The 24,572-nt window shown below is 29.4% G+C and overlaps 1 protein-coding gene across 1 annotated transcript in view; it reads left to right on the forward strand.

Annotated features, from left to right (window-relative positions):
• Positions 1 to 2,547: 2,547 nt before the first annotated feature.
• LOC142319367 (actin-binding Rho-activating protein-like) overlaps positions 2,548 to 24,572 on the forward strand; it is a 30,981-nt gene continuing 8,956 nt past the window's right edge. The window contains exons 1-2 of the mRNA XM_075356579.1: positions 2,548 to 2,859; positions 19,054 to 19,258. Coding sequence (XP_075212694.1) covers positions 2,696 to 2,859; positions 19,054 to 19,258 — 369 coding nt within the window. The 5' untranslated portion in view covers positions 2,548 to 2,695. The remainder of the gene's footprint in view (positions 2,860 to 19,053; positions 19,259 to 24,572) is intronic.

Genomic DNA, 24,572 nt, shown 5'->3' on the forward strand with positions numbered 1-24,572 from the left:
AGTTGTATGGGTGAACCGCAACTGTATGCTTTTGAATTTTCAGAAGATTAAACGTTTGACTCTGTCTCGCAAGACATCGAATTCAGTTTTCAGCTATCGAGTTGGTGTACACGCTATTGCCGCTGAAACATTAGTTGAGGACCTCGGAGTTTTAATTGACGCGAACTTGTATTTTCACGAGTATGTTAATCAGATTGTCAATAAAACACGCTGGGGCCATGGTCTTTTCTTTGGGTTTGTAGACGATTTAACAATATTTCCACCTGTAATCTTTTGCACAAATCTTTGGTGAGGAGTTGCTTGGAATACTCGACTGTAGAAATAGTACACATGATTTTACCTCTGATCTGGTTGAAGAGGTAAAAGTCAGAGGTAAAAGAGTCAAAACTGTTTCTTGAACTGGGTGAGTTTTAAGTTTGGATTTTTTTTTTGTCGACGCTGCTAGAGAGTATATGTTGAAGTTATTAGATCTTTCGAGATTGTCTGATAGAAGAACATACTTTGATTAAGTTTTCTTTTATGAAGTTTTACACGATGAACTTCCAACGCAATACCAAGTTGTCTTTCGGAACCAGGCCAGGACAGTGAGATTTTTTCGACAGTTGTGATGCTGGTTGGCTCTGCTGTGTCTCCAATTGAACGGTGTACCAGCGTTGCGGTGAAGTTTCAGGATAAGATAAGCTTTTGGGAAGATTTGAAGACCTTTATTGAAAATTTGAGGAAATTACATTGTGATGGATTGTTATCCTTGGATTGGTTTATTCTTTCTTTATTTCTTTTTCCTTTTTTATTTCCTGGTTTAGTTCCCTTTGCTTCCTTGCTGCCTAGCCTTTTCTGTCTGTCTGTGGTACTGAGGTTACACGAGGGATGGTGGAGGTGCAATATAAGAATGAAAATAAAAACTAATTAAGGTTATTACTTAATATTCTTCGTAATTATAACTCTGGTAGTTATGTTCATTTTTATGAATTTGTAATTATTGTTATTTTTAAAATGTATTATTACTAATATTATATTTTGGATTTTATATATTTTCAATTGAGTGCTTTTAAATTCTATAAATGTAAATTGTTAATTGTATAATTGTTGTCAAATTGAGTCTTGCATATACGTTTATCTGCATTTTGTGTAATATACGAAGGCATTATGTAGCTGTTCTTTTGGTTAAACAAAATAAATTGTTATTATTATTTATTTTATTTTCTATGTTTTTTAGAGTAATAAATTGAATTTATAAAACATTTTTAGTTTGTTAGTCTCTCAATAAATGGTTGAGCCGCAAACAAGTAACAATATACTTATAGAAAAAATTATATTCCTCTTCCCTTCTTCTGACCATCCGTAGAAATATATTGACTAGGCAAGAACATAATAAGAACTTATTAGAGAATGCTGTTTAATCACATGGATAACTTTCAACGACGAAAACTGCAGCAATTATTGGTAAGTGTTGTTTGACAATCTTTAGCTCTATGTATTTTAAAGTGTGAACCGTACAACTGAGTTACTAATGTAAATGAGGTAGGGAACCCTGTACGCTGACGGATCGACAAACAATTCGTTTCACTCAATTAAAAGTATTATTATACTTTTTTTTTTAGTATTTCATATTTTATCTGTAATACAACAAAAAAAGAGAAGAAAATACAATCAACCAATGAGATTTTTTCATTAATTTTCCCGTGATGAACGTTCCAACGAATATGTTAATGCTTTCTTGAGCCAAGAATAATCTCTACGGTTCAAATAATTACTGTTGCCTAAAATATAATAGAATTTAATTACCAAATAAAACATTTGTAATTTTTTCTGTAATTTAAGACTAACTTGTAATAAATGTTTCTTAAAGTAGGGTGCGCAACTAATTGGCTGCTAAAATTATCTACATATCTTATACATCCGTATTTTACATCCTTATATATGTAGAATCTCAAGCTAATTATTGTCTATAAAGATTAAGTAAATTTAGAAAAAAATCTTAAAAATTACACAATCTAACATAATACTGCCGACCCAAAAGATCTTATGGTATTTTTAATTTTTTTTTTTTTTGCAGGAATATGAAGTTAATGATTCCGTACGATCGGTAATCGAGATCAACTGTTTACTTTTCCAAATCTTAAATCCCCCCCCCCCCACCATAATCTTACAAATGTAACGGTTATCGTGAAACACAGACAAAAAAATATTTCGCATATAATTGTTATCCTTATATTAATAAGGGAGTAAAAAAAAGCCTGGGAGAAAAAAAGGTTTTTACGTAGAAGTACATGGAAATAACAATTTATGAATCATCACAATTTTACGCTCATACAATAAAGAATGCACAAGGCTTAAATGTTGCGTTGTTCAAAGAATTTATACCTCACTTCAAACGTAACAGAGCAGGGTAGTTACATGATGGAGAAGGGATTATTGGAATAGCTAACTATGAATGCGGCGTTGGATATATTCCAAAAGATACAAAAGACTGTACTGACCGTCAGTACAGTCATATTCATAACAGACTGCAACAGAAGCCAAAAGAGTAGTTCATGTAACACCCACTCCCACAAACTACAATTACTACCTCCGGCTACATCCACTTTAAACATTCCGTTGCGATTCACTTCCTCGTGGTCTCTACTCGGCTACAGTTCAGTAGTTCATCTTACTACTCAACTACCGATTAATACCGGGTCTGAGCGGCGCTAAAATGAGTGGTATATCTTTGTTGCCAGAAAGGCTATCTGATAAAGTGAATAAATTTAATCAAGAAATCAGTAAACATTTAGAGAGCCAATCTTTAAATCCATTCAGCGGCCAGTTTAGTAGATCGCCTTCGCCTCGACCTTCTCTTAGTGCAGATGATTATGGCAAGTGAGTAAAAGATAAATTTATATTTTTAAAGTGACCTAACAACTATTTTTTAATACTGTCATAATCTGATGATTACTTACCAACAGATAAGAAACTTAAAATAATGGTCTCTTTTATATTTATAGACAACGATACAAATAAATTTGATAAAAAAGTAAAAACTGGGAAATTATAATTTTAAATTATTGTAAATACACACATCACACACATGCATATATATATATATGTATGTATGTAGGTTGTGTGTGTGTGTGTGTGTGTGTGTGTGTGTATGTGTGTGTATGTGTGTGTGTTTTGGGCGCGCGCGCGTATAAACTTTATAAAAATAGCATTTTTTATTATCTAGATAATAAAATCAGATAGATATATCAGCCAATATAATATCCTGACTGCATGATACATTATGTCCTGACAGTAATATGTTCATTAAAAGCTAGTCCCTGTGCTGAATATATGGAAGGTGTTACAAACTTAATATTACCAGAATTTCATTGGAATCATATTGCATTAGCAGGGTATAGAATGCTGACAAATAGCAGTATATTCAGCTAAGTGAAGAAGGCAATGGGAAACCACTTCACTTCTCACTTTTCATAGTAAGCCTGATAGGGTGCTTGTTATTCCTGGTAATCTATATTCTATTTTCAAGAGTGAGTGGAAATTTATGTCAAGTCACTTTTAAGTGTTCAGTTGTTGGTAATAACATACAGCTTTATGTTTAATGTGATCGAAAATTTTAATTTCATTGTAATAAGGTTGCATTAGTAATAAGATAAAAAAGTAGAAGAAATATAAATTCTACTAGTATTCATTACCTCTAGTATAAAAATGGGAGATGTAGCTCCATCATTTTTACCATTCTCATTAATTATAACCCATAACAGATAAGAGACTGGATATGAATAAGTATCAGGTTATCAAAGCTTGATCTAAATTTGAGACTTTTAATTAGAAATTGTAAGTTTTATTACTAAACTGTATCATGACCTTTACATATAAATTTAATCTGAAAATAAATTAAAAAGTTTTTTTTGATGTTAAGTAATGCTAAATTTTAAAATACTTTTTTTTTAATTTTATTTTATTTCTTAATCTGCCTTCACTAAGGACTATTGAAATCGGTTATGAATAAATTCATTTTGAAACAAGTTTTATGTTAGTAAATTCATGCCATTGATATCTAAAAATTAATATACCCACATCACCTTATCAACCACTCCACAAAACATTCAAAAATTCTTAATCTCTACCGCATGATATGAATTTTAAACTTCATCTCATCATTATGCCTTATGTAAAAAAAAATACTAATAATAATAATAATAATAAATTTTCAAGTCAATAATTAAAATGGTAAAATAATGAAATTCTTAGCAGTAGAGTTGTTTTATCAAAAATGATTTTTATCTTTTTTTCTGTGTTGTAAAAATGTTTTAATGTTATGTGAAATAATTTTATTACTTTCTGATAAGTTTTTTAAATAAAGTTTCCATCAATTTTAAACTCTTTAAGATGTAACTCCTGATTCTATTCTCATCCTTTCATTAAATTTTTCGAAAAATTTAAGAGTTTTTTACAAAGTACACCACCAAAGTAGTCCATCAAATCTCATGAAAAAATGTTTTTCAGGTATAAAACAAGTATGGGTATATACCCATCACATCAGATCAACACATGTATACACATACATTTATAAAAAATTTGATTTTAGGACAAAAGAGACCTTAAATTTTACAAATTAAAAATATCTAGGAGTGTAATTTTTTTATCAGTAACAGTACTTCCTATATATACCTCAATGTTATAGAAAATACAATAAACATTCTTAAATAGGAGATTTATTTAAATTACCTGTTTATTTTTAGCTTGAGGAAATCTTAATACTTTTATTTTGAAAAATGAGATAGCATTAAATAAATGAATGATATGTATAAAGGTTGTGGGTGTAGAAAGGAGCGTAATGTAGATACATTTAAAAATATAGTAAAAAATTCAGAAAATCTTGAATTAATTTTTTTTATTTTATCTATTAAAACGGTTAACAAGCAGTTAAAAGTAGCTTGACATAAGACACAAATCATTCCAGAAAATAGGGTTTCTAAAGAAGTAGGGCACAAATTGTTATTCTATTTTGCATTCTTCATCTAGCTGAGTGTACTGTTGCACATCAGAATGTCAAACCTACTGACATTCTGAAGATGTCCAAACTTACAAGTGACCTTCACTCGGTACAAAATCTGATGTTGAAAGAAAAATCATTGCTTTCAGGGAAAGAAATTCTCATTGACAAATTGTGAACTTCAGGTCCTTTATGAACTATATAAGAAAGACTGGGATAAAAAGTGTAAAGCAACAAATTAATGCATTCATTTCTATTGAGAAAGACTGCGATATAAACACTTACTTTATGCAGTAAAGAAAACATTAATTTAACATTATTTATTTAATACTTTTATTTATAGTCGCATCAACGATTAAAGTCATTAGCAACTTATCAGTGTAATGTAACTGTACTAGTAAGTTTATAGTCTTGAACAAACTTGGGCTGATTATTCCTGATGTGTGTGGTAAATTGAAACCCAACTACCAAATAACACTATCCTAGTACTCAATCCAAATAAAATTCATGACCTAGTACTCAATTCAAATAAAAGCAACTACCTTTATTAGGATTTGAACCTGAGAACTCTTGACACTGAAATCAGCTGATTTACGAATGAGTTTGCCATTACAACAAAAACCGGTGGGTTAATTAAAAATTTTAGTATCTGTTCTACCTGTTAAATAAGGATTAAACAACTTTTCACCCCGATAATGTCCAATTTAAAATAATATAATAAAAAATATTCTTCTCAGTAGGCTTTGAAACAACAAAAAAATTAGAGAAACTTTTATAAATATTTTTAGGAGATTCAGATTATCAATCTCTAAACTTCAAATACATTTTGAAACTTCCCACTTTGATAACTTACAGCATTTAAAAAAACAGTTTGATAGTCAATCATTTGAAATAATGAAACATTAAACAATTTTTTAAATACTAATTTTTTTAATTGATGTGTAAGACATTTTTTCAAATGTCCAGTGGTAGTTTCAGTTGTATTTCCAATAATATTTATTTTTTATAGACTAAAAAATCATGCATGTCTAAAATTTTCATCAAATTCTAGCCTCTTTTAGATAATAGCACACCCTTCTTAATGCTGCACTGCCTCAACCAACTTTCAAAGAATTTAATAGAATCAGTTCTAGTACGCAGCCAAATTCACAACCTACTATTAAATTTAATTATCATATGTAAAGTAATTTTTCGCATATAAAATCAAATAGTATTTTGGATTATGTACTGGCTACTATGTACTATATACATATATTCGAGTAGTTTGTATGTGGTAAGTATTCATTCATGCAGTTAATTCCTTAACAATGAAATTAATAAGTTTACTTTGATCAGTTGTAACAGAATAAACTGAAGAAATTGCATCAATATGAAGTCCCTTCAGTCAATATTTTTTAAAATCATAACCAATAATATTAAGATTTCTCTTATAATTCTGTGTTAATTATCTGCAGTTCTAAAAAAAATGCACTAAAATATAAATAAATATACCCTACAAAAATAAATATATTAAATGTAAGAATTATTTCTGAGAACAGTTTATCGATTTTTGAAATTAAATATTTTTAGAAAAATATTTTTTAAATATTACATTTTTTTTTATATTTAACAACATAGAGAATGGTGGCATTAGAAGATTGTTGAAGCATTGCTGACCGACTGAGAGATTAAAGAAAGGAATAGGAGATCTGGACTTACTCAACAGGCACCTCAGACAATAGTTTAGATTTTTGTGCAGCCCACAAATAGAAAACAGATGATTTAGGTGACTGTGTAAATATTCAAAGCCACTACCCCCAAAGTTCCAACAAATAAGTGGCTGTCCTGCTAGCTATCAAAAGATTGCCATCATGTATCATAGATGGAATCCAACCCTCTTAACACTAATCCAGAAAGAATGGATAAAGGTTCCTTCTTTCTGTATTAAGGGATAAGGAAAAAGAATTGAAGTGAAGAGGTGGGTATAATCAACCAAATGACCAGAAAAATGTCTGTGATTGCATTTTTAGAACTAAGGAATTATGGAAGCATTAATAGGGATCCCGATAAAATTTGTAAATGTAATAAAAAGTTAATGTAGAAAAGGGCATGTTATGACCAGAATGAAAATATACAAAATGTTGGTTACAATGTGTTTTATTATTTTTATAGGATCAGTTATAAATATAAAACAAATTAAGAAAACAACTAACAAATATTAAGTGTAAAATTTGAACATAAGACTTGCATTAGACTTGTAAATTTGAATGAATAATTCTCATTAATAATATTAAAGCAAAATACCTGCAGAAGGCACTGTTGTAGTGCTACAATAAGTTGGAGAATGATACATGAAAAAGTTAATGTCAAGAAGAACTGTTATTAAATTAGTAAAGGAGAGAGAAAAATTGAGATAATATGAAAAAAAAATAAGTTGTAAGAATATTTTAGAAATAATAATTAATGAAAACATTATAATAGATTAAGAGATAAATAAAGAAATCAGAATCAATTAGATCTTTTATAACATATATAATACATTGGAAGGAAAAAAAAAATAAAAGCAACATATAAACATATCAAATTTATCTCCCAATGTTATTACATGGTGAAGAGAGATAAAATAATGTAAGTTAAAGTCAACTGTAGTGTGACAGCTGTAGAATTGGAGTTTTTTTTTTGAAGTATTAGGTAAGACAAGAAGGGTAGATTATTCCAACTATCCCAGTCTTTTTTATAATAATGTAAAGTATCAAATACACTACTAGCACTAACTGATGTTACTTTCTGAGAAAAATGACATATATTCAACCCCTGTACGATAAAGATGTAGGTGTCATTGTAGTTGCATTTTGGTAGTCTTGGTATGCTGAAGTGCCTTAGCATACTCAACTCAGCAATGAATAGATCTCTTCACTCCATAGTAATTAGTAGTTCCACTTTCCCTAGTAAGCCTGACAATAGTAGTCTATTCTGGGAATGGCTATGCGGTCTTCAGGAATGGTTTTGCATATCCAGATACCTAGAACATTTGGTCGTGATCCTAACATACTCATACATATTAAAATTAATATCGAAATGTTTCATATAAAAGCAGTAGCTTTTCCAATTGACTGCTGATTATTATTTAGTTGGTTTGAATCAATGTAATACGTATTCTACATTAATAAAAAGAAGCCTAATATATTCTGCTAAAGAATTGACTGAAATGCACATATAATTGCCGTATATATGCCGGATAATTCTTTTATTATAATATTTTAGAGGAAATCTTCTACCAAGATTTCTGCTCTCTGTGAAGTAATTTTTATACCGAGCTAGAACTTGGATTTGAAATTAAGCAAATAACTTTAATTTTTCCTTGTGAGATATAATGCTAGTGAATTTTTTACCTTTAATTTATACAATCCTCTTGCTCAGACAAAATCACAAGCATCACATTACTCAGAGTGTAAATGCAAATGGTACACTTTAAATATACAACAGCACATTGGTTTCTAATGTTTAATTAAATAGAAAAAAGGTGGAAAAATTGCATTTAGACGCAAGCCTCGTAACGTGAAACATTTAAAACCACGTTAATAATTTTATTTTAATGATCCGTCTTTATTCTATTTAAAAATATACTTTAAAATTTATCACGTAATAAAACTTCAAATTTCTATTTTAATTATCTAGGCAACAAAATATGTTATGTGTGCGTCGCGGCGCCACGGTAAAGCTAACCGGCGTCGTGAAACTGATGTCATTTCATGGGCGTCTGGTGCAAATGAAATTAGAAGGTTTTTCTTTGTTTTGACAGTATGAATAAATACGTCAGGCTTGACAAAAGTCGGCCGTCGTTTCCTGTTCACCCCCACTCACTTTAAGCATTCTCGTTCTGTAATCTTTAAACTGCTGCATCGCAACGACGAATCATCTGATATAATAGACTAGAGTCAAGGTGATTGCCAAACAAACATAACTTTACTGAAATAACTTAACCCCTAGAATGAAACGCTCTGTCATTCGTACAGTGGCCCAACACCAACGCCAAAGATATTTATTGTCGTGCTCTTAACAACCTATTTACGGTTAAGAGTTTAGCTGTTTAAATCTGGTTAACAGCATCAATGAACTATGTGTACAAAAATTACTGAATTTGTTTCATGAAATTGGAAAAATAAAAAAAAAGTAAAATAGTATTTTCTTCTTTACTCATTGGGGCAAATTTTTGCAAGATTCCAGCAGAATATTTTAAAATTTTGAATTTTATTTAATTGTAAAAAAATTATCAGATTCAAATTAATAAAATGAATATGCCAATAAAAGCAATGTGGTAATCTATGTAAAAGCAAGATAGATGAATAAAAAAATTAAGTAGTAAAAGTAAATTACCCTTACAAAACAAGGGTAACTACTTATAAAACAAAGTAAGGTAGGGCTACTTTTATAAAACAAGGGTTATAAGTTTTCAATAGTCGTGTAGGAAGGTAGTTTTCACCCTTATCTTTGACTTTATTAACTTTCTTTTCGAGGTAATCGAGTAGAATCTTACCTGTATTTCTGCTGGTTCTCCGACATTGGTGTGTTGCTTTGTAAGTATTCCTTATTCGAAGGCTAGTAGAGAGTCTGCTGTGGTAATGTATTGCAAAAACTCCTGACTGTGGTCGGGTACTTTCTTACAGTAATAGAAGTACTAAGGAAATTAAAATTTCAAATATTACATTTCTTATATTTTTCTATTCATAAGTGTCTAAAAATGTATTACAAATCTTAAGCAATTTTACAGAATATTAAATATTTAGCTGAAATTTTATTCCTTAAAAAACTTATCAACGAAAATTATTATCCACTTTTTTTAATAACTCAAAAATGCTTTGCACGGTATTAACGAGAAAGGAAAGATGGTAAAAAGTATTATACCCCTTGAGAGGAATCGAACCCGAGATCAGATAATTGTTGTTGAAGACTAAAGAGTGTTAAATTTTTATTTTCCTAATAGTAGAGTAAATTTTAAGAAATTAAAATAATAAATCGATTAAAATCGGCCATCCATTGGTACAGTGGTTACTGTAATAGCGTTTAAATCAAGAACTTCTGGGACTGATTTCAAAAGTAATAAAATTACGTTTTTTATAACGTAAATCGTATTTTTTCTTTAGTCGTCCATTAACCTGCTTCCATGATCATCATAATTCTCTAGAGGATCTAGATCAAAAATGAAAACAAATCACGTACTTCCACTCTCCACATAATTCCGGAAATGAGAGAGTTTTCTTTAAAATGCGTCCTAAGTTTGAACTCAGGTCGTTCTTAAGTATGTTAAAGGATCGTTTCTTTTGCAGATCCACCTCTTTCTCTGATCTTTGATTCCTTCCCGTTCGCTTTCTACGGGTTTAGGACAAAATATACACTGAATACGAGGTAAGCATTCTAAGAATTATTTGAATTAATTCTCATAGTTCGAATTGTTTTGTTCGGTGGAAACGACTCTTGCTATGAACCTTTTTTTTCCAGTTTTGCCTCCGGGAATTACCGTTCAGGTATTACTTCAGAGGATGATATGTAAATGAAGTGCAGTCGTGTACAGACTCAGTTCGACTATTTCTGAAATGTGTGGCTAATTGAAACCCAACTACCAAAGAACACCGGTATCCACGATCTAGTATTCAAATCCGTATAAAAGTAACTATCTTTACTAGGATTTGAACGCTGAAACTCTCGACTTCCAAATCAGCTGATTTGGGAAGACGCGTTCACCACTAGACCAACCCGGTGGGTTAAAGGTTCTGTACTACTGTGCGTGTAGTTTTTTACGAATTTATTCTATATGCTGAACTGTTTGACCTTGGATTTTCTTTCGTTCGGTATCATTTGTGCCGTACCACATATCACATTGGTTTTTTTTTGTTTTTTATAATACTTTTTTTTTTTTTATCTTCTGACAATTTTATTTCCTTTTCGTATATTTTTATCAGAAGTTGTTCAATAAATTATTCAGTAAAATATAATATTAATAAATCTTATAAATGCTGGTTTTTATTTATAAATTAGATTAATTATATTACGTCTCCTAATCAATTATTCACTGTTTTGATTTATCGTTTTTATTCTTAATTGTTGAAATATTCCAGTTTGTTAAAATATTTTTCTCTATAAATAACATTCAAAAGTATATTTTAGTAATATGACGAAACAAAATTATATTATTATATTATTATATTATATTATTATATTATATTATATTATATTATTATATTATATTATATTATTATATTATATATTATTATATTATTTTACTGGACGAAACAAAATTATACCAGATAACTGGGTCTGATTCACTTCACTTAAAATGTTTATACGCTTGCTTATAAACATCATCTAAATTATTAAATAATTAATAATTGATTTACTTTTGACTTGATTAATTACTTTGTTTTAACATTCGTTAATATCATTGTGATAAAAGCTTTTAAAATTCATAAATATCGAATGCTATTTTATCATTTATACAGTCTGAAATTCTTAATTTTATTATTCATCTTTATTAAATTAATACCACAAATTAATTAATTATATACCATTAAAATTACTATAAAAAATTTTTTTTATAGAAAATTTGTCATTTTAGTAAAAGAAATGATGCTGGCTGTCACGGAACAATCCAGTAAAATTAGTTTATTAACTAATAATGTATACGAATAGACGCTAAATAAGAAGATGTATAAAAGAACTGTTTCAACTGGAATTAGTTCACATGTTTTCTGAGAGATGTGGTAGACTATAAAATCATATAAAAGAATATTTTTAATTATAAAGAGAAATAAAATATTCTTTACATACGGCACATTATGTGCCGTAACGCACAGTCATAAAGTATAATACTGCAACAATGAGGCCCGTACAGCACAACAGTTAAGTTAAAAAGTTACCGTTCAGCACTATTGGAATTACGCCCTACTACTAACACACAGCAACTCCCTATTACGGCACATATATGCGCCGTACCGCAGCGAACGAGTTAAGTATTTATCTCGATTGTGAAATTTCCACAGGATACGTAAAAATTCTTAAAATGTTAATAATGAACAGTACGAACAATTTCTTTCAAATGCAAGAATAAAAATTATCTGAATTATCATGACATGAATAGAAATAATAGAATTAAAATGATTGATTGTAAAGAGATTTTTAAAATACAAATTTTTGTGTTTCGTAAGAAAATTATCCGAAAAGAATAGCTTTAAAAATAGTATATATTTTATTTAATAATTATAATGTACTGAAATAATTTTGAAAAAAATTTTTAAAAATAATTTGAATATTTTATGGACCATGTCAGGTGGGTGAAATCACACTAAAAGGAGCTCTCCAGATTTGCCTGAAAGGATGGGAAAAAATTACAAAAAAAAATCTTGTCAGAATAGAATTACGGAGTACAAAGTAGTGAATAAATACGAAAAGTTCTAAAATAAAACTTAAATTAATACATACATACTTAAAAAGTATACATGTATGTATTATAGTACTATAATCTATATATAACCTATATTTATTAACACTAACACAAAAAAAGTAATAACAATGAGTGAGTGAATGATTTTTATTTCTCGCAAAGTAATTTACATCAAGCTTAATACTATTTTTTTAAAAATTGAAGTTTGATATATCCAAAAAGATAGCTACATTTTAATATTTTTTGTTGACTACTCTTATGATTAGTTAACTTATTAAATAAAAAATATAGAACACAAACCGAGAAATTAGGTATTCCTGTGGGGGTTACCTGAGTAAGAGATACCAGCATATATTTGTTTCAACAAAACGTTATTCTTTATTCAGCACATAATAATAAAATAATAGAATTTAATGAATTCTTATTTACTTTCCACTGCATATCATAATCGTATTGTACATTATTTTATTGCAGCAATAATCTTACAGCATAGTGTTTACGCTTCGCTTTATAATTAAATTTTGCACTCACTAAAATATAGAATAGAAAAAAGTAATTTAAGAGGACTAAATCAGATTAAGACTATCACTAGATAATAGATAAATAAATATTTTTATAGATTCTAAATTGGATATGGAGTGAGCCTAGACTGCATATGAGAAAAATAATTCATTATCATCACTCTCCAGAAGCCATTTCTTTTATATGTTCCTAAAGACACTTACTCGCTTAATATGTCTTATACAAGGAAGCACTGTCCCGAATACATAGGAGCGCCACAAATGCATAGAAATCTATGGAATATTTCTTTACGGAGGTCTTGGAGGAGGAAGTACACCCATCGATCTTAAATGATAATAGTTATACGGGTATGTAGTTATATGAGTAATTGCCACTTTTGTTGTAAAATATTTCGAGAACTTTATAAGGATAATATATATATATCTCAGTGGAAGGAACCCGCACCCTTATCTAAACAAAAACAGCAAGAGATGAGTACGGGATTTTTAGATCCCATATCACAATCCCATACTGAAATCTACTTTGGACTAACGTATAATATAATATTTCATTATATAGGTTGGGTATAACCTACGGATAAAGTATAATTTACTACATTGACGAGAAGCTCTTTTTTAAACGTATAATACGATAACTTCAGCTCAGTCGGGAGTCTATTGTTATGCCAAAATATTTGACATTATCAGCTTCCTCAATCACTCCACATCCACAGGTTGCTATTAATGTGCAGTTTGAAGATCAATGGCTAATCAGTAATTAGCCTTAATTTATAGGAGAGTAGTTTATTTTTTTCTACATTTATACTCAACGCATTTACATGAAAACTATTGAGTTTTTGAAGGTCCTTTACACCAAATGCGAAAGAAGATTATTTATACTGTAACTCAGCGCCGTAACAGAGGCAAAACCTGTCAGCTTACCGTTCAGTTTTCCTTCACACAAATCATTAATGAAAATCAGCAACAGTTCGGTCGAGAGTTTTGCTTGAGCCCTGTGATATCCCACACTTTATTAGACTATCGATGTTCAATGTGTCCGAAATACGAATTTGTTATGTCCTATTTGACAAAAAGCTCGCGCACTAGTCATTGCAGACACCTCGTACACCAGCATTATTCAGTTTACTTAAAAGAATGTTGTGCCTTAATGTATCAAATGCTTTCCTGATGTCTAGGAAAAGACATGCAACCTTCTAGTCATTATTAACTCGTAAATAGATACCAGAAAAGCTAACATTGCGTCTTCCATCTTGAGTGCTTTTAAAAATCCATATATTTTTTACTAGGATAATTTTTTTTTTAAGATTGCTAGATAGTCGTATCTATCAAGTTTCAAACTAGCTAGATAGTCGTATCAAGTTTTTTCAAAAATCTTTGCAAGGACAGATAGACGAGCAATCGGTCTGTAGTTATTGGGACAATCTCTAACCGATAATAATAATAGTGGTGCAACTAGGCCTGAGTAAAATTAATAAATAAAGAAAATCGGTAGAGAATGTACAAAATATTCCTGAGGAATTAATCGATAAATATTTGACTACTTGCTTATGTAATGCTTAAACTAGTGATGTAATCGACTACATAGTGAAGTAGTGACTTAAATGTTTAAGTAGTGATGAGTACTTCTTTTTGATCGTTAGGTAATTTAATAAAAACTTAATAAATGTCTTCATCGCAAGGAAAACTTTTATGTTACGTAGTGCGAAAAGAGTTTTGATCTTAATCAAAACTTTAATGCAAATGAGTTTTGTTACATTTTTGAGGGGGCAATAAGTGACTAAATGATTAGATGTTTTAGCTAAGATACATTTTTAGATATAAAACGATTAAAGTGATAAAATTACCACTTTATAAACGTTTATCAACATGAATTATCGTTTTCGGCACCAATAAAAGTCTTGACAACCAATTTTTTTTGTACCCTAACAGTTTGTTCTAACATTTTTTTAAAAATATTATGAAGATGTAATTATAAAAATAAATAATTCTTTTATTCTGATCTATACATAATAATAGACATAGATCACGCCAGGAGTTGATAGGTAATAGATTGCCTGGATGGTTCAAGGGAAACCATAGTAAAAACCTTGATCAGAGGAGCATCCCGAAATGCGCAATTATAAAATAAAAAATCTGATGTGGACACCATATGACTTCCTTGTACGCCTATTAAATTACAAATACACATTTTTGCTGCACCTAAAAATTCAACTTCTTTCGTTTGAAAGTGAGATGTGATTCTCCAATTCTTTATAAAGTGGGCAGTTACACAATTGCTAAAATATTAGTTTTTATTAACATCAAATATTTATATAATTATTAATTCAACAATCTTACCTGAAATATTAGGATAGAGTAAAAGTCCTTATATTACTCTTTAAATAAATATAAGTCTTTATATCTATCTACCGTAACATATCAGTTCGAATCCGACTTCATATATATATATATATTTTTTTTTTTTTTTTAACTTTTTTTAATTTAAATGTATAAATTTATTAATAATTATTAACCTCTGATTGTAAAACTTTCTGAATTAAAATGAAAAGTACATAAAATTTTATTTCGCTAATAACTTCTGATTTTTTCTTTTTTTTTGTATTGTTATTATTGAACATCATTTATTGTTAAATTTGTTTTTACGAACAGGTTAATAATTATTAATAAATCAATATATTTAAATTAAAAAAAAAAGAAAGTTAAAAAAATATATATGTACATAAAGTCGGATTCTAACCGATGTGCCTTCCCCTTGTATGATCCAAATTTCATTAATTAAACTTTTATTTTGTTATAATTCTGGAACCAATGAAAATAAGCATCACTTATGTATGATATATTGTTGAAAAGCTTTCCCCACGAGGGCTTATTATTGCAGTTAAGAAAAAGTACAAAATCCAAATGTTTCAAAATTTAAACCTCGCTTTATTTAGAGGTCTGACTGTATACACATTTTTGGCCCCCTCGATTGCATTCAAAAGGGGAAGTACAGAACTAGATGTTACAATAGTCCAAAATTCAAAATTTCAGCATCCTACGGCTAATCGTTTTTGAGTTATGCGAGAACATACGTACGTACAGACATCAAGCCGAAACTAGTCAAAATGGATTCAGGGGTGGTCAAAATGGATATTTCCGTTGAAATCTGAAAACCGAAATTTTTCGCGATTACAATACTTCCTTTACTTCGTACAAAGAAGTAAAAAAAGATATGATTAAAGTCAATAAAAATTATTTTAAATATTAATACATGAAACAATGTTAACAAGAATAATATTAAAATGTGAAGATAATAAATATAAAATAATAGCTTTAACTTAATCAGAATTCAGAAGGCATTAGTTGAAGAAGAAAATTATTTGAGCGCATATACATTAAACGAAGATGCAGAAAATTCAGGGTTTTCTGAAATTGTTTTAATTAATATTATTTAAAAATGAATTAACAGTGTATCAGTTTCTGTAAAAGATAATCCTTAATTGTTTTTTAAATAAATCGATTAGAAGATTTTTTTAAACGGATCGATAATTTTTGAAAATAGCAACGGAAGCATAAGGTTCTTTCTCGTAAACCAAAGTAGGCCTACTTTGTTGAATTACAAGAAAACAGTTCAGTGGTCTGGCTCTGGCTTGATAAAAATGAATAATTATATTTTTTAAGAATAAATGATAAATATTTTTAACAAATATTGCACATTCGTAAATAATAACCAAAACAATAGAAAAATTATTTAATTTTCTCAATATCAACCTACATGATATATATTTAAGGGCGCCAAATACTGATCTCACAGCCCATTTTTGTATCTTGAAAACTCTTGTGACTTTTAGGTAGCCCCAAGAGGTGGTATCATACTTCAAACAGGAACATAAATAATTGTTTTATAATGACAAGCTTAGTGCATTATTGAGAGTAACAGAGAATGTTTCGAGATTTTGAGACAAACCATCAATGAACAATAAAATATTCAAGGGGCCAAGGACATTTCTGAACACGTCTACATCTTACAGTGAGAATCTATATTTTTCATGTCTATTCATATCAAAAAATGAAATTTCTACTGTCTATTTACGATCAATATTATATTAATTAATTAATTTTAAGCAGCTCCTTTGATGCGATAGTTAATAATCATCTTCATCAACAAAAATTGTGGAACTAAATCGAATACTTTTTCTGAGATCGCAAAAAATTGAAAATGGAATTCTTTGCTACCTTCAAAATTCTTTGTACAAAATTTAAAATATTTTGTAAATAGTGGGAAATGATTGTGATAATGGAAGCTTTTTCCTAAAATCACTTTGAAAGTCTGTCAATACGTTCCGTCTTTCAGTAAATGTTAAAATGTTAATTTCAAATACTTTAGAAAATTCGGAAAATAGCAAACTTTGAAAATTAAATATTTAAATATATAAACACCTACATTTTTTATTACGTGAAAATGTTATTATTGTAAAAATACTTTTTTCCTTCCTTATTATAACCTGATTAGGACAAAGATAACAATTTTAAAGGGCCATGAATACCGAAAAAATGAATGAATTGTAAAAACAGTAATTTATATTTTAACATAGGTTAGCTGCATTATTATTTTTTAGTTTTTTTTTAGAGAAATTATGGAACTGTAATATAGATTACTCCGATTTTTAACTTTCTGGGATTAGAAAGAAGGGTGGAAAATACGACGGTGGTCATTGTAATTGAAAATATACGCGTACGTTGATGAGAATGTATGAATATATATTAAATTTATATATGTATGTATATTTAATACAAAGTTCTAATTTACAATGACTCATCGTCGTACTTCCCAATCTTCTAAACCCAGAAAGTTAAAAATTGGTCGGTACATTTCTTTTATAATAAATAGGTCACTAAGGAAAGGTTTTTTTCTAGATTCTTATGGAGAGCCCAAATAAGCAAAACGAGATTTTTCAAACTGCAAATAAATGTATATAATAAGTTTATTTCCTGTTTGAAATTGTTATACGAGTAATTTAGTGTAATTTGGGTCAAATTTGAGTGAGAAAATTATATAACAGGCATAGAAAATCGGCAAATTGGTTAAATATAAATTTACAGTTCAAGAAATTTTATAACTTTAGCATTTTTATTTCCTCCAGTATCTTCTTTTTTTAATTTCTCTTAGTTTATACCAAGGAAATGTAGTTAGCAAATATAAATTTGCAGAAAATCACTTCTTATTTTATATATATATATGTATTCACACCTTATTTTAAATAATCTTAGATTTATTATTTTATATATATATGATTAAATACGAGTATACTACTTTCTAAGTAGTTCTATAGCACGCTATAGCTCTAGAAGGGAAAGTATTGTAATCGGTCCAATTTGAGCATATACGTTTATCATTGCATCTTCACGTTTTGACACCTAAGGAACCCAAAAACCAGATGGAAATTTTCCGGATGTTCGTATGTACTTGTATGTTCAGTGCACCCTTTAAATCACTTTATATCTCCAGAACTACAGGACAGATTTTGACAAAACTTGGTCAGGTTACTTCTACATAAAGGGCATTGATGCCATTAAATTTTCAACTTAAATGCCAACGGGGTGAGGCTACACAGCAAGGTCACCCTCAGTATCTCGAGATTTCTCATAATTAAGGTCTTATTTTTCTCAGGCATATTTGTTAACAATTAAAAAATAATACTTGCAAAAACAGTTTTGCAAAATCGCACCCCACCCCAAAAAATACTGTTGTAGTCGTCCGCTATGTTATGACGTTATAGGTGAACAGTAGAATTAAATAAATGAATAATATTTAAAGTGTAAAAAAAGCAGTCGGGTCTGGTTGGGTGTCGAACTCGTTCGCCCCGTTGACTCGTTAGTTGGTGCTTTAAGCCTCGCGGCTTCACCGCTCTGCCGAATGTACAAGCAAAATTTGTTCTATATAAGTTGTGAAATTAAATTGGGTTAGTTAGTGCCGACCGTCGCCGCTAGTACCTCCACATCTGCGCGAATTAAATACGGTATGCGCGCGCGCTTTAGTTAGAATGATTGAATTAAATAAGTGACGGGAAAGTCCTACAACTGTGTTGTCAGCTTTTATAAAAAATTATTATTATTTTAAATTTGTTAATTATTATTTTTTTACATATTCATTTTAGACCACAAGCCGGATCACTTACAGACGTACGAGGTAAACGAGCACAATCTCAGATTAGTAAAGAAATATTAGAATTATGTGAAATCATACAAGATTTAGGGGAATACAATAAAAAACAAAAACAAAGGCATCCGGATCCAGAAGATGACGAGGAAGAAATTCCAGATGATGGCACAATTATTGTTACCTTCGGCGAGTTATTCCAGGTAATTTAAAACATTACGCATTATTTAAATGTATATAAAATATTAATATCGATTCTATTATTATTTTTATTAACATTTTTCAAGGATTTACCATCTAAATTCTATTTTAAATATAGGTAAAATAATTATAGTTTTTAACAATTTATCCTTTATTTATTTCGTCCGCATAGTTACACGACAAAAAAATATTTGTTTAATTTACTAACAGCATGAATTTTACCAGGAAAAAATGAAAAGATTGTACAGAATAAATAAAACTGTCTTCAGTTTTGATCGGTACTGTGTCAGTCTTTTATCCGGAACGTTCCAGATTTGAATCCAAATCATTCTCTTCTAATTTATGCTAAATTAATTATTAAAAAAAAAACCACAATAGTTTCTACAATACTTTTTACAGTAATTTTTAAGTTATTTTTTAATACCTTCAAGTCCTGTGTAAAACAGTTTTTTTTTAATTACTTGGTTAACATGCACTTTAGCAAAAATATTTTTAAGAAATAAAAACTAAAGAAAATAAAATAATGAATAACTTTCGTACGAATTTTTTCTCTAAAGGAAAATTGTATTTCTTGCTGAATAAAAACATTAAAAATTGCGTTCTTTTTCATATATTTTTTAATACGATATAATATTTAATATAGCTAAAAATTAGAGTTTTATAATCCTCTACTCAAAAAAACAAACAGCCCCACAAGAACATACCATACATCGTGAATTAATCCCATACAAACACTGTATTCGCATGAAATAGTCAAATTAATATATTATAATGAAATAAATAATGTACTGATAATGAGAGATGCAGAAGAAAACAGTAGATTTCTGTCGAGATTATCTACAGCAGGAGTTCCCAAACTTTTTGTATCCTAGAGCACGCTCTAAATTATCAATAGGGCGGCGGGCATCAACTGTTTTTTCAAACCAAATTTATAGTTGGATATAGTTAATAATATATAAAATACACAAAAAAATATTTATTACTATCTGTAATTTTAACTGTTAAAATAGATAAAAATTATAGTTTAAATTCTTGTTAAATGAATACATTCTTGTACAAGATTTATATTATATATATAAAAAAAAAAAAAAAAACATTTTAAAAAGTATTAATTTCAAAGTTAGTGTAATCTTCAGCATTGCATTTCATATGCCAACGCCTCATAATTAGGATAGTATGATGTTATTCCTGTTGGTAAACAAGATCCTCGTCAGCGAGTCAAGATCTATATTTTGATTTTATAATATTCGTGGTTGAAACCAATGATTAGCAAAGGTATGTGAAAATGCAAAATTATTTTATCTTGTACGCTGCTCTTTTAGGTAGAATTCATAAGAAAGCTACCTATTGTAATGGGTACCATGATTCGACTTACGGAAAATTTCGACGTACCTTCGCGTTTCACATCCTCCAGACCCCAAAACCACCGTCATTTTAAAAGTTTATATATACACAATGTTTCTAAACTGGTGGGCTGGCTATACTTTTTCAGATTCTACTTGTAAAACTAAACAAAAAATATTCTTAGGAAAAATGGCAATTTCTCCTTCGTTCTCTCCCTGTCCGCCATTTTGTTATTTTTATATCAAATGTATATCTCAAGTTCAAATAGACGAATCAGATTAATATTTGGTAAGCTCTTGGTAATAAAGTTTTAAAATTAGCAAAAAATCAAGACTTAAATGCCTTCGAAAATTACAAAATGGCGGCCATGTTTATTTTTTCAATCCGTTATACATCCACAAATATTAGTTTTATCAAAATTTATGTTATTTACTAAAATATTAAAGCCTTTTATTTTAAACAAAATTCCATTTTATTTTTGAAAATCGGTTAACAAATAGCTGAGTTATGGCAAAAAATTAATGTTGTAATTATGTGTCTGTTTTCATGTCCTCCTCTTTACATTCAATTCGATGAAATATTAATTGTTTTCGTTTATTGTTAATTCTAGTGTTGTAAATTAGTATAAAATTAAGTAATAATTTTCTCACAATAATGTACCTAATAATTATGACACAAAATTACATCAATTTTCTCCCATAACTCGACTTTGTTAACCGATTTAAAAAAATAAAATGTCTTTTTGTTCAAAATAAAAGCTTTATCAATTAACAGAAATTTTGATAAAACTAATATTTATGGAGATATAACGGATAGAAAAATTAACATAGCCGCCATTTGGTAATTTGCGAAGGTATTTAAGTCCTGATTTTTTGCTAATTTTAAAATTTTATTACCAAAGTGCTTATCAAATATTAATGAGATTCGTGTATTCGAATCTGAGATAAAAATGTTTATATAAAAATAACAAAATGGCTGACAGGGAGAGAACGAAGGAGAAATTGCCATTTTTCCTAAGAATATTTTTTATTAAGTTTTAAAAGTAGAATCCGAAAAAGAACAGCCTACCCACCATTTTAGAAACATTATATACCATTATATATAACATAACATTATTTATATATATATTATAACTTTCTTATGGACACGATAACTGCCGTAATTTTTGCGCCAATCACTTTCAAATTGGTACGTAAATTAATGCAATTAAATCCGTCCTTAAAAATACTAAATATTAAATAAGACAAAACTTGAAAAATCAGACCCGTCACTTAAAATAAACCTTTTAAAAACACGCCCGATTAGAATCATTCAGCAGCAAGGGACTCTGTCCAGGTTCTGCGATCCGTAGGGAGAAATAAACTCCCGCCAACTTTGCATTCCATTCCATTCCTGATACGTAAAATATAGACCCAAAATCTCGTTCGAGTTCATTAATGGGCAAAATGGGACGATGGAGGTGGAAATGGTGGGGGAGCTTTTTCGAAAAAACAAAATATTGCTATAACTTTCATATTAAGTAAAATATCGAATTCGTTTAAAGTTCCTACTGTTCTTTGTATAAGGGCCTAAAACCTATTAAAGTAAAGTTTTTTGTTACCAACAACCACTGGCCCAAGGGGTGGAAAAAATGGAATTTCGAAGACAAAAAATTATACCTCCCTTATTAGGCACAGTATGGAATAGGTTTAAAGTTGTCGTTAGTCCTCTAAACATTACCTAAAACGTTTATCTGAAACAATTTTTGATATGACAAAACCTTACGGCAAGGGATGACCAAAGTGTTGCTGGAATTGTAAGAAGATGGGGCTTGTCGTATGCTAAACATGTGAAACTTTTTTCACATGAAACCATTGAAATAAATGGTATTGAGTAAATTTGAAGTATTTCTTAACTTTAAGATGGAAATCTTTTTTATCCCCTACTTAGCACCGGTGAAATCTACCTCCGCCTACCGGCGTGCCGAAATGGATTTTATTAAGAATGGAAACCTTTCTCTGTCCACTAAGTTCTCATCTGCTACATGGGATTTTACTATGCTACTAAAATCCCGTATATATCAGAATTGTCATTGGATCTGAAGATCCAGAATAACATAAGCTTGAACAAGCTTATGCCCTTATATGATCAAGCAACGTAAGTAGTCATTTCTGCTATATTTACTTGGCAAGTAAAAGGATTGATTAAAATAAGAAACTATTGGCTCGATGACAATAAACTGCTAAAATCTAAGTACTTGCAGGTAACAAGTTAAATTCACTGTCGCGTACCATTTTCCTCATATTTAGGAAATGCACGAGAGATTCCATCTGCAGTTGTGATATCCATAAAACCAGTTTTGCTTTAAATATGTTAACCGGGCCTATTATTTTAACGATATGTTGTCTCTTCCTTGTCTAAACGATATGTTGCTTCAATTGGAGCTGGAATTCAATTTTTTTCATGTCTTTGAGAAAGCCCATATCCACCAGCCAGTAGGAGTCCGTTAGTTATCAAAATTTTCATTTTTGGCGCTAAAATATTTTTTATTTCTTCAATCAAACTTAAAAATCATAAAACGCAGCGAGCCGTTATCACTCGTCCAACCGTTATAGCTACTCCTCTCGTACTACCTTTCTTTATCTCCTTTTACTTCATCTTGATTTCTCCCTCCCTATCAGATCTCTCCTAGGCCTTTACATGAAATATAAGGTATTTTTAAGCATCGTAAGGTAAGGGGAGGCCGGTAGGAGAGTTCAATTTGAATACACAGAATTCATTTCGCTATCAGAACGAATCCAACAAGTATTTTAAATTACAGCAATATCTATTATATTTATATATTTTGAAAAATAACAATAAATATTAATCACATTTACGTTTTAAGTGGCATTAAGTAAAGATAAGAACACACAAAACAGCATCAAGAAAATGGGTAACATTAACATTCCACTAAAATTGTTTCTACAATTTGGAATAATATTTTTAAAATAAAAAAATACGAATTGTAAATATAAGTAGAGGTTCATTTAGGAAGAAAAAGACTTGAAAATATTTTAAAAGTTTATATAAGCAATAGCGTCACCCGTAAGTTATGGAATGTGTATGTATATATGAATGTATGAGTTGGACACATTTCAAGGCCCCTAAAAATAGATCAAGGAATGGAATCTGTATAAACAGTTTAATTTTGCCATCATCGCTAAAGAAAATATGAATTTGGAGGCTGTAAAATAAAGTAATGGAAAATTTTCACATTCCATTGACGACATTAAAATATACAGTATATAAATATAATTATAAAGATTATATATATGTATTACGCAACTAAACGAACAAGAAAATAATATTTAACTGCAAAAAAATTTCTTCTCTGTCATTACATAACATAAATACTGGCAACGATATTACTAAACTCAACTTTTCAGCAATTAATAGGCGTTAGAATTTATCACCTATCCCGATGAGAAGAGATGATAATTATTTCTACCTTACGATCCTTATTAACTTCTTGTTTACTTACATACATATTAAAAAAATAATACTAATATTACTACTATATAAAGAGACGATAGTTTGTACACGATAACCGCAAAACTATTGAACCAATAATTACGAGATTTTAACTGTAGCTTTCTTATGACCCCCGGATGTTTACTACAGTTTAAACCTCACCAATGTTATTACTATATAAATCGCAATTACCAGTGTTGTCTTCCTGCTGGATCCGCTAAGTTGTAAACCATCTTAGAGTTGAGCAAGACAAACAACGCGCGTAGACTTCCAGTATATTATTTCAAGACCGATAAAATCAGACAAAGAATAATGTATCGTTTAAAGCAAAATAGCTATGTTAAATAAATGTTTAATAAAACGTATGGTAACGCGTTAAAATAATTATAAATATCGTCATAAGATTGTTCAGAAATGAAAGAACTTTGGAAATTATAAAGTAGCCTATATATTGTATGTCCGTGAAAATCATATGATGTC

The sequence above is a fragment of the Lycorma delicatula genome, chromosome 2 (assembly GCF_047948215.1).
Source record: "Lycorma delicatula isolate Av1 chromosome 2, ASM4794821v1, whole genome shotgun sequence".
NCBI classification, from domain to species: domain Eukaryota; kingdom Metazoa; phylum Arthropoda; class Insecta; order Hemiptera; family Fulgoridae; genus Lycorma; species Lycorma delicatula.